The following is a 15,045-nucleotide window of genomic DNA, read 5'->3' on the forward strand; positions in this document are numbered from 1 at the left end:
AAGTGTCGTGTCCAGAATTGGACACAAGACTCCAGCTGGGAGAAGAACAGGACAATTACCTCCCATATCTTAAATACAACACTCCTGTCCATAGATCCAGAATGAGATTAGCCTTTTTTGAACTGCACCACATCATTGGCTCATATTCAATTTGTGATCCACTATCACCCCTGGATCCTTTTCAGCAATGCTACCACCTAGCCAGTGATTCCCCACTTTGTAGTTGTGCATTTGATTTTTCCTTCCTAAGTGAAGTACTTTGCAATTGTTTTTAATTAATTTCATCTTGTTGATTTCAGTCCCGTTCTCCTGGAGGGTAACTCAGGAGGGGAAGGTAGAGGAATGCAAGAGCCCAGACAGCCGGTACATATTTTCAAGGAAAGTATGATTTATTTGGGGTTGGTCCTGCTTTGAGCAGGGGATTGCACTAGATACCTCCTGAGGTCACTTCCAACCCTAATCTACGATTCTATGAAGCTGTAAAGGAAGAGAATTACCCAGAGTCTTGGAACAACAAAGGCAGGAAGCGAGAACTGGTCAAAAAATGGGTCCCCCTCCACCTACAGAAAATTTTGTTTTTTTGACAAAAATTCAAATACTGAAAAATGTCAGGCAAAACCCACAATATTTCTACTTGGAAATGCTGCAGTGCCTCATGGGAGTTGTAGTTCACATTTCTCACTCTCCCATTCTCCTCTAGAGGCAGGGCTCTCTGGTCGGACTACATCTCCCATGAGGTACCACGGTCTCTTCTCAGAGTGGGGAGAGGCAGTGCATCGTGGGAATTCCTGGCTCCTGGGGCCAACCACCCCCTGAGAGGGATGCAGAGGAAGGATTGTCCACTGAAAAGCAGCTTGGAGGATCATAAACATTAAAGATTGGAGAGACCTTTTGGGTGATGATCTGTTCTGAGTGAAATTAGCCCCTCGGCTGCGTGCCTAGACGTCCCTAGACGGGGGATTATTTAGTGTCCAGTGCCAGGCCGAATGCACACTCAAAAGAGTAACTTTTGCACACTAAGCAGTGAAAGCATGGCCCAGTGGGTAGGGAGGAGGATCTGATTTTAATCCCCTCTCTGCTACTGACCCACTTTATGCCCTTTGGGAAGTCACTTCACCTCTCAGTGCCTGTTTCCTCTGCTACCCTGTGGCTGTCTTGTCTATTTAAACTGGGAAAGCTCTTTGGAGCAGGGCCTGTCTCTCGGGGTCTGTGCAGCACCTAGCACCGCGAGGTCCTGAGCACAGCTGTGACCGCTAGGTGCTGGGGTGATATAAACAGGGATTTCACTCTGTGTTCCTAAGTTTGAGGGTCTACCGACGTGGTATTCCTGAGCTCACCAGCAGGGAGAAATGCTCCCTTTCTCCGCCCCTGCTGGGATCTCATTTAAAGTGGTCAGGTTACAGCTGAGGAGGGGGAAGCAGAGAGGCACTGGTGAGGCCATCCAAGCCACAGCTAGCTCCTAACTCTCCTGCGCGCAGCATCGACAGCCTGTCCGGGTGCTTGCACCACTCAGGCAGAGGAGGCGTCTCGGGGAGAGAAGGGGCTGAAAATAGACCTGTCTTAGGGACGAGCAAAGCAGCAGCAGGCGAGACAGAGGGAGAGAGAGAGAGAGGATGCCACAGGAGGAGAAAGACAGGCCCGTGGGGGGGTCTCTCAAGTTCCCTCTTAGTGAAGGAGAAATGAAAGGCCAGGAATAAATACATTCAGTGAACAGCTTCCACCTACGTGCAGTGTCACGTAGCTTCAAGAGGAAGGCTGGGCCGGGGATCAGGGCACCAGCCGGAGACTTGGCACACCAGGTTCAGTTCCCTGCCTTACCATAGACTCCTTTGGGCAAGTCACTTAGGTTCTGTGCCGCGGTTTCTCATCAGTCACATGGGGAGCCTTGCAGGGGTGGTGTGAGGATTGATGCATTAAAGATCATGGGGTGCTCAGGTACTACAGTAATGGGGGCTGGATAAGCACCTTGACAGATAGAGATCAATGGCAAACTCTCCTCCTGCACCCCCATCGGAGTCAGACACTGAAATGAACAACCGAGGGCAGAATTCAGCCCTGACACGCTGGTGTATTGATTTGCTTGTGTCTCATAACAGAAGAACAAGGGGACATCTGCTGAAATACCAAGGTGGAAAATTCAAAGCTGGTGGGAGAATTTTTTTTTCACACAATGCACAATGAGCCGGTGGAACTCATTGCCACTAGACAACACTGAGGCCAACAGCTAAGCAGGACTCATTAAAAGATGGATAATGAGAATGTCCAGTGATATTCTAGGAAATACTGAAACATAATCAGGAGTTAGGAAGGGCCATAAACCTTCCTGCTTAGGGAATAAATTGACCTCTAACCAAGAAACTCCCCCCCCCCCGCCCCCCAACAGGTTCTTACATAACTTCTGACTGTGGGATTCTTACATATTCCTCTGAGGCATCTGGCGCTGGCCACTGTCAGAGACAGGACATGGAGGCAGATGGACCCTGGGTCTGACCCAGTCCGGCAATTCCTGTTCCTATGCTGTGGTCCAGACCATGCCAATAAAGCTATTGACCCTGAATAACACCCTTCTCTCTCTCATCCTGAAAAACTCACCCACAACGGGAGGGGGACCAATCACATTGCTAGAGGTCCTACTAGGTCCTTTCCTTCCCTTCCCCAGCTGCTTCAACTCTCACATCAGTACTGCCGCAGAGTGGGGATGGGGGAAGGGCTATTAATCACTTTCTGCAAACAGCCCAGACTAAGTTCTGTTTCCTCCTTTTCTCCTCCCTGTCCTTTCCCTGGAGGGCATGGGGGCAGAGAGGCATGGGAAAAAATGAAACATTTCAATTCAAGCCTAACTGAATTTTTTCCACCTGATTAAAAAATGGAAAGATGCAGAAAATTTTGAACAAAAGAGCACGTTTTCGTTTTAATTTGGGGGTGGGGGAGGGAGGAGGTACGAGACCTGGTTCAAAGTTGTCCATCTAAACTTTTCTTTGATGGAAAATTGGGTTGTCAACCAAAGGAACGTTTCTATGGAAAGTGTCCGCTTTCCTCTGCGATTTCCAAGTTTTCATTATGAAAGACAATATTTGTCTTTTTTTTGGTTTTCCACAAAAAGGCCAAAACGATCTCTGGAAAAAAGCCCACCGGCTGCGATGGTTTTCGACCAGCACTAACCACCAGCTTGCTGTCATGTGATCACATTGCCCTCTACTGACGCAAGGGGACACGGGACTCAGCATTAGCACAACTGGCAGAGATAAGTGCAAGGGATAGAGGCTTTGGCCAAGATTTTCCAAGTTGAGTATGTAAAAAATGAGCTTTCAGAGGCACTGAGGTTCCACAATCATCACTTACAGCTGCAGATGCTCACTTAGCATCTCAGAAAAACAGCCCACTCATTTAGGTTAAAAACTTTGGCTTTGTCTTCTTGAGGCCACGTTCCTGAGATCAGTCCCCAGGGCTGCCTCTTTGCAAAACATGAGCCATTTTGGCCGTGTGTGTGGCCAGGTGTTTGATCAAATAGGAGTACTTTGCTCCTGAAGATGACTAAGGACTGCTAACACCTACCATAGGTGTCCAGACACCACTATGATGAACAAATGCCTCGCTAGGTCGGAAGACAGATTAGCCCCTGTGCCGTGCAGCAGTAATTCAGGAAGGAAAGTGACATCTACTGGGGGGTTGGGACCCCCGCAATCTGGGAGTGTTGTATTCCTCTGCACAAGGGGTACAAAGGGGAACCTGGTGGCCTGTATAATTACTTTGTGTTAATCTAGCTAGGCACTTGTACAGTCTCCAACCCCTTAGCTTCTGAGGGTGCTTGACAAGCGGGCCATGCTTCAGGTGTCCCACGGCGATGTCCCATGGGACCCTTCTTAACATGAGGTTGTGATCTGGCCATTCGAGCTTGTAAAGAGCTTTGAGCCCTTCCCTGGACAGCTGGAGAGACGAGCAAAGGGGCTGCTGTTCCCATCGCTCAGGGGCTCCTTGAGATTTGCAGTGGAACTAAGCAGTGAATGAAAGTTATCGTGTCCGTCCGTGGAGCACTGGCAGGGTGTCTGAGCAGCGTTGCCAACCCTCGCCATTTTATTGCAGGTCTCACAATCCTTGACGTTTTTCTTAAAGCCCCAGGCTCCTGGAGGCACCGGATGAAGCGAGAATCTCAGCTTCCAGTTTTAAAAAAAAAAGGAAAATATCTAGCCCACCGGGTTGCAGAGTAAAGCTCAAAAATGTGACCTGCGTGCGGCCTCGAGGCTCAGAAGGCAATGCAGAACTCCCCTATGATTATTTTTTAAAATTGCAGTGAACTAAACCACTCTCAGGGGGCCTGACTCATGATTCAGTCCTGCCTGGATCCGGTCACTTCAACATCCTGGCTCTGGCTGAGCTGCCATGGATCCTCCCGGGATGTGTGTACACTAGGAGTGTGCGTGTGTGGGGAGTCCCCTACCCGTGTGCTCAGTGGCACTCTCTCTCCTTGAACTAGTGCGAGTGTGAATAGCGGGGTAGCCGTGGGAGCACGGGCAGCGGCGGCACGACTTAGCCATGTCGATTACGTACCCGCTGCTGTCAGGCGGATTTGTGCTCAGCATGGCTAAGCAGTGACTCTGTTGCCAATGGCCGGGTGAATGCAGCTTTATCCTCACCTAGCTCCACGACAGCCACTGCAAGTATGTGCATGCGAGCAGGGGAATCACTTCCTCACGTGGAGTGTAGACGCAGTCAAAGCGCGCTCCGCACGGAGACTTACCATCATGAGGATTTAGTGTTATTTGGCTGGACGAGAGAAGAAGGAGGAGGCCTGCTACACGCTTGTGACCCCTGTTGTGTTTGCACCAGCGACTGGCCCCCAATAAACAATGGGCCTCTGATTGCTGACAACACTGTGCACCAAAATCAGGCCCAGTTCTGCATGGGAACTGGCTGCCTGGGTACATCTGGGGTCCTGGCACTTCAGAGCCAGGTCTGAATGGAGGTACAGTCACAAAGTTCGCTCCGTAACAGCTGGCTGGAGCTGCTGTCTCCCGGCACACAGAGGAGGGAGTGACACAAGAGGGACTGCGCTGCTGGGATGAATTCAGCAGACACAGGGACTCCCTGCTGTGGACACGGCCTGTGGAACTGGACAGGAATGAAGCCAAAGGGGTTCTACAGAAAGGATTCGGAAAGCTGAGTGAACGTAACACAACTAGCCGAGGGTGCCGCCAGTCAGGAATAGGACGTGTTGGCAGAGCTGGGAGTAAGGCAGCGAGCAGGATAGGATAAGCAGGGGGGCTGCAGGTCAGAATCGAGCACCATTGGCAGAGCCATGGAGGGCAGGCCTGGGATAGCAGGGGGCTGTGGGTCAGGATTCAGGGGCACTGGCAGAGCTGGGGGCTGAGCCCAGGGCCGAGATCATAGGCTCCGACTCCATGGGTGCTCCGGGGCTGGAACACCCACGGGGAAAAACTGGTGAGTGCTCTGCTACCCACCAGCAGCCAAGCTCCCCTCATCGCCCCCCCACCTCACCTTCACCTCCTCCGCCACCTCCACCTCCTCCCTTGAGCACACCACGTCCCCACTTCTCCCCCTAGCTCCCAGCTGCTTCACCAGGTAATAAGCTCCGGGAGGGAGGGGGAAGGAGCAGGAATGTGGCTCACTGAGGGGAGGAGGCAGGGCCGGGGCAGGGATTTGGGGAAGGACAGGGGCGGCTCTAGCTTTTTTGCTGCCTCAAGCATGGCAGTCAAGCTGTCTTCTGCGGCCTGCCCGCGGGAGGTCCCTGGTCCTGCAGATTGGGCGGCTTGCCTGCGGGAGGTCCCTGGTTCCGAGGCTTCGGCGTACCTGCTGCCGAATTGCCGCTGAATCTGTGGGACCGGCGGACCTCCCGCAGGCAAGCTGCCGAAGGCAACCTGACTGCTACCCTCGCCGGGACCGGCAGGGCGCCCCCCGCAGCTTGCTGCCCCAGGCACGTGCTTGGAGCGCTGGTGCCTGGAGCCGCTGCTGGGGAAGGAGTCCAATAGGGGCAGGGGGGGCGGAGTTGGGGCAGGGACTTTGGGGAAGGGGCAGGGGTGGAGTTGGGGCGGGGCTGGGGCAGAGGCGAGGCGAGCACCCACTGGCACCAGCAGAAGTTGGCACCTATGGCTGGGGTAATGGGGGGATGCGGGTCGGGACTGAGGGGCACTACAGAGCTGGGGGGGTGACCTTTCGGGAGCCATCTGAAGTAAGTGCTGAACCATGACCCCCTCCTGCACCCCAACCCTCTGCTCCAGCCTACAGCCCGCACCATCTCCCGCATCCAAACTCCCTCCCAGAGCCCACACTGCCTCCCGCATCCAGAATTCCTCCCAGATCCTGCACCCCTCATCCCCTCACACCCAAACTCCCTCAGAGAGCCTGCACCTCTCACTCCTCCCACACCCAAACTCCCTCAGAGAGCCCGCACCCCTCACCCCTCCCGCACCCAAACTCCCTCCCAGAGCCCACTCCCCCTCTCGCTCCCTAACTCCCTCCCAGAGCCCGCATCCCTCACCCCTCCCACACCCAAACTCCCTCCCAGAGCCCACTCCCCCTCCTGCTCCCTAACTCCCTTCCAGAGCCCGCATCCCTCACCCCTCCCACACCCAAACTCCCTCCCAGAGCCCACTCCCCCTCCCGCTCCCTAACTCCCTCCCAGAGCCTGCACCCCTCACCCCCGCACCCTAACTCCCTCCCAGAGCCCGTACCTGTCCCACACCCAAACTCCATCCCAGAGCCCACACCCCTCAACCCTCCTGCACCCTAACTCCCTCACAGAGCCCGCATCCCTCACCCCTCATACCTAAACTCCCTCCCAGAGCCCGCTCCCCCTCCCACACCCAAATTCCCTCCCAGAGCCCACACCCCTCACCCTCACCCAAACTCCCTCCCAGAGCCCAACCCCCTTCCTTCACCCAAACTCCCTGCCCCAGCCTGAAGACAGTGAGTGAGGGTGGGGGAGAGTGGGTGACAGAGGGAGGGGGGACGGAGTGAAGAGGGGGTGGGGCCTCAGAGAAGGGGCAGGACAGGGCTCTCGCTGCTAGACCTGCGCTGGGACAGAAAAGCACTTATCAGTTACCCCAGGATTCCCACCCCCCAGGCCTGTAATCTAGCCACTACCCCGCCTCTGCGCACAAGCACCACTAGCTATTTCTTTGCACTGTTCCCTGCTGGAGTCACAGCGGCTGTGGTGAACACATTGTGAGCGGAGTAGTGCTCCTCGGTTAAATAGTTATCCGGCGTTAGTTAGAAGCCCTCTCCCCAGGCCACCACAAGGCTGCCGGTGACCGTCCTCTGGGCCCAGAGCAGGATGCCAGGCCCCTGAGCTGGTGATCTGCTCCCCTGACGTATTCAGCACTCTCCAGAAAGGGGTTTGTGCATCTCCTTCCGGAGGAGAGGATCCCTAGTGGGCTTACGGGTGACTACGAATGAGGCTGGGAGAAAGCACTATTGGGGGAATAAATACAGCAGCCCTGGATAAAGTCTTGTTCCCGACAGGATCTAGGACCCACAACACATTCAGTCAATTTCATTTCATAACCCTTAGCCACTCACTTTTCGGGAGAGCAGAGGGGCTGATCAAACTACCTGGTTTAAAACCTTAGGACTCCATGAAGCGACTGGGTCAAATCCTGGCAGATCTGACTCAGCGCTGGCCCTTTCCAGAGTCCGGCACTTCCACCCAGGTCCACGCAGCTTGCTGCCTTTTCGCCACCCAGGGTCTATGGCCTGTTTGGCCAGAACAGGAGTTTGTCCTGGTTTTCTCTGGCAAACCTGTTCTCTGTGCGGTGGCTGCTCTCCTACGCTTCAGGCGCTGGGTGCTCCATGGGGGTATGATGCTGTGGGGTCCCTGGGTTGGAAGGTGCTACAGAAACATCTGATGCCGTGGGGTCCCTGGGTTGGAAGGTGCTATAGAAACATCTGATGCTGTGGGGTCCCTGGGTTGGAAGGTGCTACAGAAACATCTGATGCCGTGGGGTCCCTGGGTTGGAAGGTGCTATAGAAACATCTGATGCCGTGGGGTCCCTGGGTTGGAAGGTGCTATAGAAACATCTGATGCCGTGGGGTCCCTGGGTTGGAAGGTGCTATAGAAACATCTGAGGCTGTGGGGTCCCTGGGTTGGAAGGTGCTATAGAAACATCTGAGGCTGTGGGGTCTCTGGGTTGGAAGGTGCTATAGAAACATCTGATGCTGTGGGGTCCCTGGGTTGCAAGGTGCTATAGAAACATCTGATGCCGTGGGGTCCCTGGGTTGGAAGGTGCTATAGAAACATCTGATGCCGTGGGGTCCCTGGGTTGGAAGGTGCTATAGAAACATCTGATGCCGTGGGGTCCCTGGGTTGCAAGGTGCTATAGAAACATCTGATGCCGTGGGGTCCCTGGGTTGGAAGGTGCTACAGAAACATCTGATGCCGTGGGGTCCCTGGGTTGGAAGGTGCTACAGAAACATCTTACACTGTTAACTGGTGCACAACCACCTTTGAGAAACTAGCACAAAACTCAGGGTTACAGACTGAAAAGGGACCTGATGTGACAATAAGGACAGAAGTCAAACGGTCTCAGAGGCACAGTCTCAGGTTCAGATTCAGCCCTTTGCCCGTCTTTGAGGCTGTGTTAGCCCCACCAAGGCAAGGGAGCTGCTGTGGCCTGAGCACTGGATCTGACCCCTGCCCTGAGCACTGGATCTGACCCCTGCCCTGAGCACTGGATCTGACCCCTGCCCTAGGAGGATGCCAGGGGTCAATAGGGCCACACGGGCAGTTTCCAAACTTTACTGGCTCATGCGCCCCCTTTGCTGGGGCGTGACTGGAAGGAAAATCGAGCTCCTGTGCCAGGACCCCGGGCGACTCCGTACCCTGCGTAGAGCACAACCCCAAAGGTGGGTCTCTTCCCCGCCCGTCTCGGAGCCGGTGGGGATCCCCGTTTCACAGGTGGGGGACACAGAAGGTGGAAGAGCTGGGACGAGAACGGGGGGGGGGCACTGCCAAGCCACCAGGCCACCGCCAAGCACGACCAAGCTGTGCCCGGACCCTGTGGGGCGGGTGACTCTGTCTTTCCCCGTGGAAAGACCTGGGAGGCTGTTTGACTGGGGGGCCCGAGAAGGCAGCCAAAGGGGGGTGAATCTGCAGCGTCCTCCGCGTGGGGACACTAGCCCCGGCCACTGAGCCCGGGCAACGCAGGACCCCGAGCCCAGCCTCTCCCCTGCCCCGCGGGACCCAGCCGCCCCTAGCCCCGCGGAGAACTTTTCCTCCCCCCGGCCCCGGGCCAGCGGCTCCCCCCTACCTCTGAAGGCCGCCTTGGCGAGCCGGTCCCCCTTGCCCCGCAGCCCGGTCACCGCCTTGAGGCGCACGAGCAGCGCCATGGTGCGCCCTGGAGAGCCCCTGCGCCGCCGGAGCGCAGCCTCCACGCCCGCCTCTCCTGCGCTGGCCGGCGCCGGGGAGCCGCTCAATTATTCAGCAGCTCCCAGCGCCGCGCTCCGGGGCCGGCCGTGCGCTCCTCTCCTGCGCCCCAGCGCTCCAGCCAGCCCCCGGCGGGGGGCGCCGCGCAGCCTTCCACGCTCCGCCAGGCAGGCAGGGAGGGGCGCCTTTCCCGGACTCCTGGGTCCCCCCGGCCTTGGACTTCAGCTCCCTGCGCCTCCCGCTAGCCTGGGACTCGGGTCCCATTCCCTGCCCTGCCCCAGGTTCCCTGCGTCACCTTCTGGCGCCTGCAGGAGCCAGGCTGCGCGGGGGAGGGTTGCGGTTGCATCCGCACCCGCACCCGCAAAATAGCTTTGAAGTTGCACCTCTGAAGCCTGCTGGGCAATTCCCCGTCCCCAGGAGGGGGCTCCTGGCACTGCCCTGCCTCAGGGGTGGGGGAGGATAAACACCTGAGCGCTTGTGAGGTGCTTTGAGATCTCCGGGTGAAAAGTTCTCTGCGAGAGCCACTATGGTTCGTACCCACCTCACAGAAGCCAGGGGAGGGAAGGCTGTGTGAGGTCTCCCCTACTCCGGCTCCCTGACTGGACTGTCCGGTGTTGTGTGTTTAATGGGGGAAGACGCTATTTCAATGGGAAGTCAGCACATACAGCTTTGCACGTTCCTACCTCTCTGCTTTCCAATGCACAGACATGAAGGGACCCTCAACATCCCAGTGACAGGGCAGAGAATTGTCATTCATTGACAGAGGGGGAAACTGAGGCATGGAGCTGTTAAATGACTTTCCCAAAGGCACAGGGGAATCGCTATCCAAGCTAGGATTAGTCTCCATTTCCCTGCCCATGCAGTGGACCCAGCCCCAAGGCTGACAAGCGGGGGTGGGAAAGCCGGTACAAATTACTGGGGCCCGGCGGTCCAGAAAGGGGCCCGGCTTTGTCCACCCTGTTTAGCTGGTCCCCCCGAAATAAATTTTTCACCGGGGCCCGAACCCGCTCTCAGAGCCCCAGCCCAACCCACGGGTGTCAGTTGGGTTAGAACGTGGAGCTTTTAATACTGCAGCCCAGATTTCTATCACTTGAGTTAATCAAGTAACCCCATTAGCAGGCTGCAGCAGTAGGCTGTTATCCTGTAGGCAATTGGCCAGTAAAAGGGGACAACACACACGCTGACAGCAGTCTGGATTACACCAGCCACAAGAGGGGCACATTCATATCGTTTATAAATGCAATATCTGAGCCATAGATCAAAATGGGATTTCGCCACCCTCCCCCACTGCCTTTTCCCCACAGCAGCTGGACCTGCATCAACACCCCAGCTCCAAGCTGTCACAAATGCTGGGACAGTTTAATGTCAGAGCCAAACTCTCGGGTCCAGGCTGTTCTCTATGAGATGGGATCCCATCCCCTCAAACCCACAGCCACACCACATGTCCTAGCACTGCCCAGGGGCCTCTGCTATTCCTCTGGGGTCCTTCCTCTGTCCTCCTGACTGACTAAAGAGCAGGCAGGCTGCACCGAGGGGGCACACGCCTATCCCAGCTCTGCCCACCTCCCTGGCCCAGTCTGTTCCTTAGTCTCCTCTTCCCTTTCATGTACTGTGATTCCTATTAGCCAAGCGCCTACAAGCCCCAGTCACGGACCAGGACCCCAGCGTGCTGGGCACTGCACCCAGAGCAAACACAGCCCCTAGACTGACCCGCCTGCCTGCACCCAGAAAGAAATGCCTTTGCTTCTGAAGGAATTTCAAATCCAAAATGGAAGACAATCAATTTGTAGAACAAGCCCCCTCCACAGGCAAGGGACAGGAGGGAGGCGGCACACAGACGAGGCTACACTAACAGACCAGCCAGGGGAGCAGCCGGCCCCACACACTGCATCTTTGTCCTGCCACCAGCCTTGCACACCCACCCCCATCATCAGCCACTGGAAACCCCTCACACACACCTCTGGCAGGTGAGCAGCTGGTGGACAGGGATCTCACCGGCAGCAAGACCTGCCAGTACTGATAGGGGAGGGGATAGAAAATACGGGACAATTTGCCCATTTTTAAGAAAAGTCGGGACACCTGCAGGATATCCGGTCACCCTATGCATAGATATAGCTGGTGATACTCAGCCAGGAGGCACGCGCTGTGTCTCTACTGCTCCTGTAGCAGCTTTCCTGTGGGCTATGAAGCAGTGAAAAATCCTTGGGCAGAATTTCAGAAAGAGCAGCTTTCCCTCACTTTATTCACCGGTCACTCCAAATTTTCTCCCTTGGGCTGTTTTCCCTCATTCTCTAGTGGCCCAGAGCGGGTCACCAAGGCCTTGTCTAAATGGTAGGGAACACAACTGTGTCCTGACCATGTTCTGTAACATAGTTTGGTTTTGCTTCTATAGAACTGACCAAACTGTTATACCCATGGCAAAGGAACTACGCTAATCACGGCTCTGCCTGGGAAAACTGACCAGCAGAACTGCAGCAGTGTAATTTGACGGCTGTGGCTTTGCCAGTAGGTCTTCCCATGGGGACACTATTCCAGAATAAAAATGATTTTTATTCCAGGTTAATTACTCCGCTTATACTGGCATAGCTACAACCGTACAATTATACCACTGCAGTTCTGCCAGTCAGTTCCCCTGTGGAGATGACCCCTAGCTAGAAGAGAAGATGGATCTTGCTGCAGAATTGTTGTACGCAAGAAGGCACATGGAGAAAGAGACAGTAGCTTGAGCACTCCTGATATATTAGCTCTCTCTTTTTTAATATCTTCTCACTTATTTGAAATAACAAACATTCTTGCTTTGGAAGTATTTTTGCTCACATGACAGTACTTAATAACATGGTGTATTTATGTACCTTTTGCTTTCTGTGAACTGCATCTTTAAGTCTAAGGTCTACCAAAGACAAGCAGGCATTGTGGGAGTAAGGGGCCTAAATAACTTTGAGGGTGCCGTTGTGTTCAGTTTGACGAAGACTGCTCCGGGCCTCAGGAGACACATATACTGTCCTCTCGCCTGGAGACTTTACTTTTGTTCTTTCTTGTTTTCCTTTATCTCAAATAAATCAATTTCCACTGGGAATATAAGGCTGCTACTGATATGTGGGAAAATGTGATGAGAGTGTGTGTGTAAGGGCTTGCTGCCAGCCTACTTGTGTCTCTGAAAATATAAATTCCCCTCACTTGCTGTTCAGTGTGAAGTGTGAAGTACCAAGCTAGCCCAGGACACCCTTTGTATTTTCAGATCGAGACAGGCAAAACCCTCATAAATATACAACGGAACACAGGAAATAAGGCATCATTCTCAATCTGTCCCCATCCGCTTCTAGTAGAGGGCTTTGAGTCTTGTCATTCAGCCAGAGAAAAAAATCATTAAACTCATTCAGAAGTACGTGTAAGTGAACTAACTTTGGATTAATACTGTGTCATTTTCTATTAGGGTCATAATTATATCCCGGCAGTGCTGTCGAAGTAAGAGAATATTCTAACGTAGGAGAGAAGGGTGATAGTCCGTATGTCGGACTTCTGCTTGCTGTATATTTGGTCATTGCACAGGATGGACCTGTATATCTGGATGGCCTAGCAGGCCCCGTTCTGCTGAAGATAATTCTGGCCTTATGCATGGTGTATTTTCACTGTGGTAAATACCCACGGCACCGAAACTCAGAGCCGGGTGAGATGACCGGGGCGTGCACAGCTCAGGCTGGGGGCTAAGAGTAGCAGTGTAGATGTTTGGGTTGGCTGGTGCCTGGGTTTTGAGACCTTCCCCCCTCTGGACTTGAATGTCTACACTGCAATTTTATGGCCCAGCAGCCATGGGAGCCTGAGTCAGCTGCCCCAGTCTTTTTAATCTCTCCTCATCCAGAAGCAGTTCCATACCCCTTGTCAATTATGTTGCTCTTCGCTGTACTCTCCCCAATTCTAATCTCTCTCTCTTGAGATGGAGCAACCAGATTTGCACGCAGTATTCAGGGTGAAGGCATACCGTGGATTTATATAGTTATGTTATGATATTTTCTGTTTTATTCTCCATCCCTTTCCTAATGGTTCTGTTTGCTTTTTTGACTGCCACTGCACGCTGAATGGATGTTTGCAGAGAACTATCCATAGTGACTCCAAGATCTCTTTCTTGAGTGGGAACAGCTAATTTAGACCCCTCGGTTTGTATGTATGGTTGGGATGATGTTTTCCAGTTTGCATTGTTTGGCATTTATCAACATTGAACTTCATCTGCCATTTTTGTTGCTCCATCACCAGGTTTTGTGGGGTCCCTTTGTAGCTCTTCGCAGTCTGATTTGGACTTAACTATCTTGAGCAATTTTGTATCATCTGCAAATTTTGCCTCCTCTGTTCACCCCTTTTTCCAGATCACTGATGAATATGCTGAACAGCACTGGGCCCAGTACAGACCCCTGGGGGACCACACCGTGTACCTCTCTCCACTGTGAAAACCAACCCTTTACCCCTGCCTTTTGTTTCCGATCTTTTCTGCCTACTTTGCTTAAGAGTCTTTTACAAGGGCCCTTGTCAGAGGCTTTCTGAAAGCCCAAGTACACTGCATCCACCGGATCCCCTGGCTGCCTTCCCGTGATGTAACTGAATAGGACTCCTTTTCCTTTGGCTGTTTCTCTTCAATTCCTACTCGTACTTTACCAGCTTCTAGCCTCTCCTCTTTATTAGGCTACAGAGTATCCCCTTTAATGAATCCTCTCTTAAGAGAGGATCCCAGAGCACTATTGGATGCGTGAACAATCCACTTTCATTCACTTCCTATTCGAGAGGCACTGGGCTGCTTCTCAAATCCTCCGAGCACACTGCTAGAATCCAATAAACGCAACAAGAACTAGCAGAGCCATCTCTGCTGGGCCCTGACATTGATCCCGCCCTGTCTACAGATGCTCCCGCCTAACCTGACAAAGATGTCATCCCACCGGCATCTCTGCAGCGCAATTAAATGCCCCAGATTCTCGTCACTCGATCCGTCTGCTGCTTCCACTTCTGGGCAGACATTACCCCTCACCCCAGTGCGCCAGTGTCCATTCGTGGGGAACTGAACCATGCGGGAGATCTTTCCTTCACGGTGGCGTTCCGCGTCCTGCCAGCTGCGGATGAGATGCCGTGGACACGGCGTGTTGGCAGTGGCACTACGTCAACAGGCCGGTTTAATCGCAGAAGAGAAGTCCAGAACCGTTGCATGGCCAAGGCTGGAGCCTAGTCGAGATTCTTTCGAGTGTGACCGAAGAAGATGTACTTATCAGAGACTGCCTGAGCCGGGACGCGCGGCAGCTTTGTACGAGGCTGGAGAGAATTTAATTTTCCAGTGGCTGGTTTTGCTAACAGGAATATCCCCAGTCCTTTCTTCTGGGCTGGCTGTTCTTTAAAATGCTCTCAGCGCTCGGCTGCGCTGCTGTTCAACGGGAGCTTGGACACTGACTTCCACACCAGCAGGCCAATCCCGCTCAGCCCTTTGATTAATAATTGAAGTCTCTTTTAAGGCCAGTTAAGAACCCAAGGCCCCTTATACTATCCTGTCCTTCCTATCCAGAGGCGAGAGGGGAGGTCAGTCTCCCTTCCGAAGAAAGCAAGCAGGACACATTACCAGGATGTGCTTTGGGTCTCTCTATTCATATCAGATTTGGGAGACTTGATGGTCTATCGTGGGCCTGCAGGCA

At 53.8% G+C, this 15,045-nt stretch overlaps 1 protein-coding gene across 1 annotated transcript in view; it reads right to left on the minus strand.

The window, feature by feature from the left end:
* OTOF (otoferlin) overlaps positions 1-9,360 on the minus strand; it is a 193,013-nt gene extending 183,653 nt beyond the window's left edge. The window contains 1 exon segment of the mRNA XM_030555087.1: positions 9,264-9,360. Within this exon segment, the coding sequence (XP_030410947.1) occupies positions 9,264-9,342 (79 nt within the window). The 5' untranslated portion in view covers positions 9,343-9,360.
* Between the last annotated feature and the right edge of the window lie 5,685 nt (positions 9,361-15,045).

The sequence above is a fragment of the Gopherus evgoodei genome, chromosome 3, assembly GCF_007399415.2.
Source record: "Gopherus evgoodei ecotype Sinaloan lineage chromosome 3, rGopEvg1_v1.p, whole genome shotgun sequence".
NCBI lineage: Eukaryota > Metazoa > Chordata > Testudines > Testudinidae > Gopherus > Gopherus evgoodei.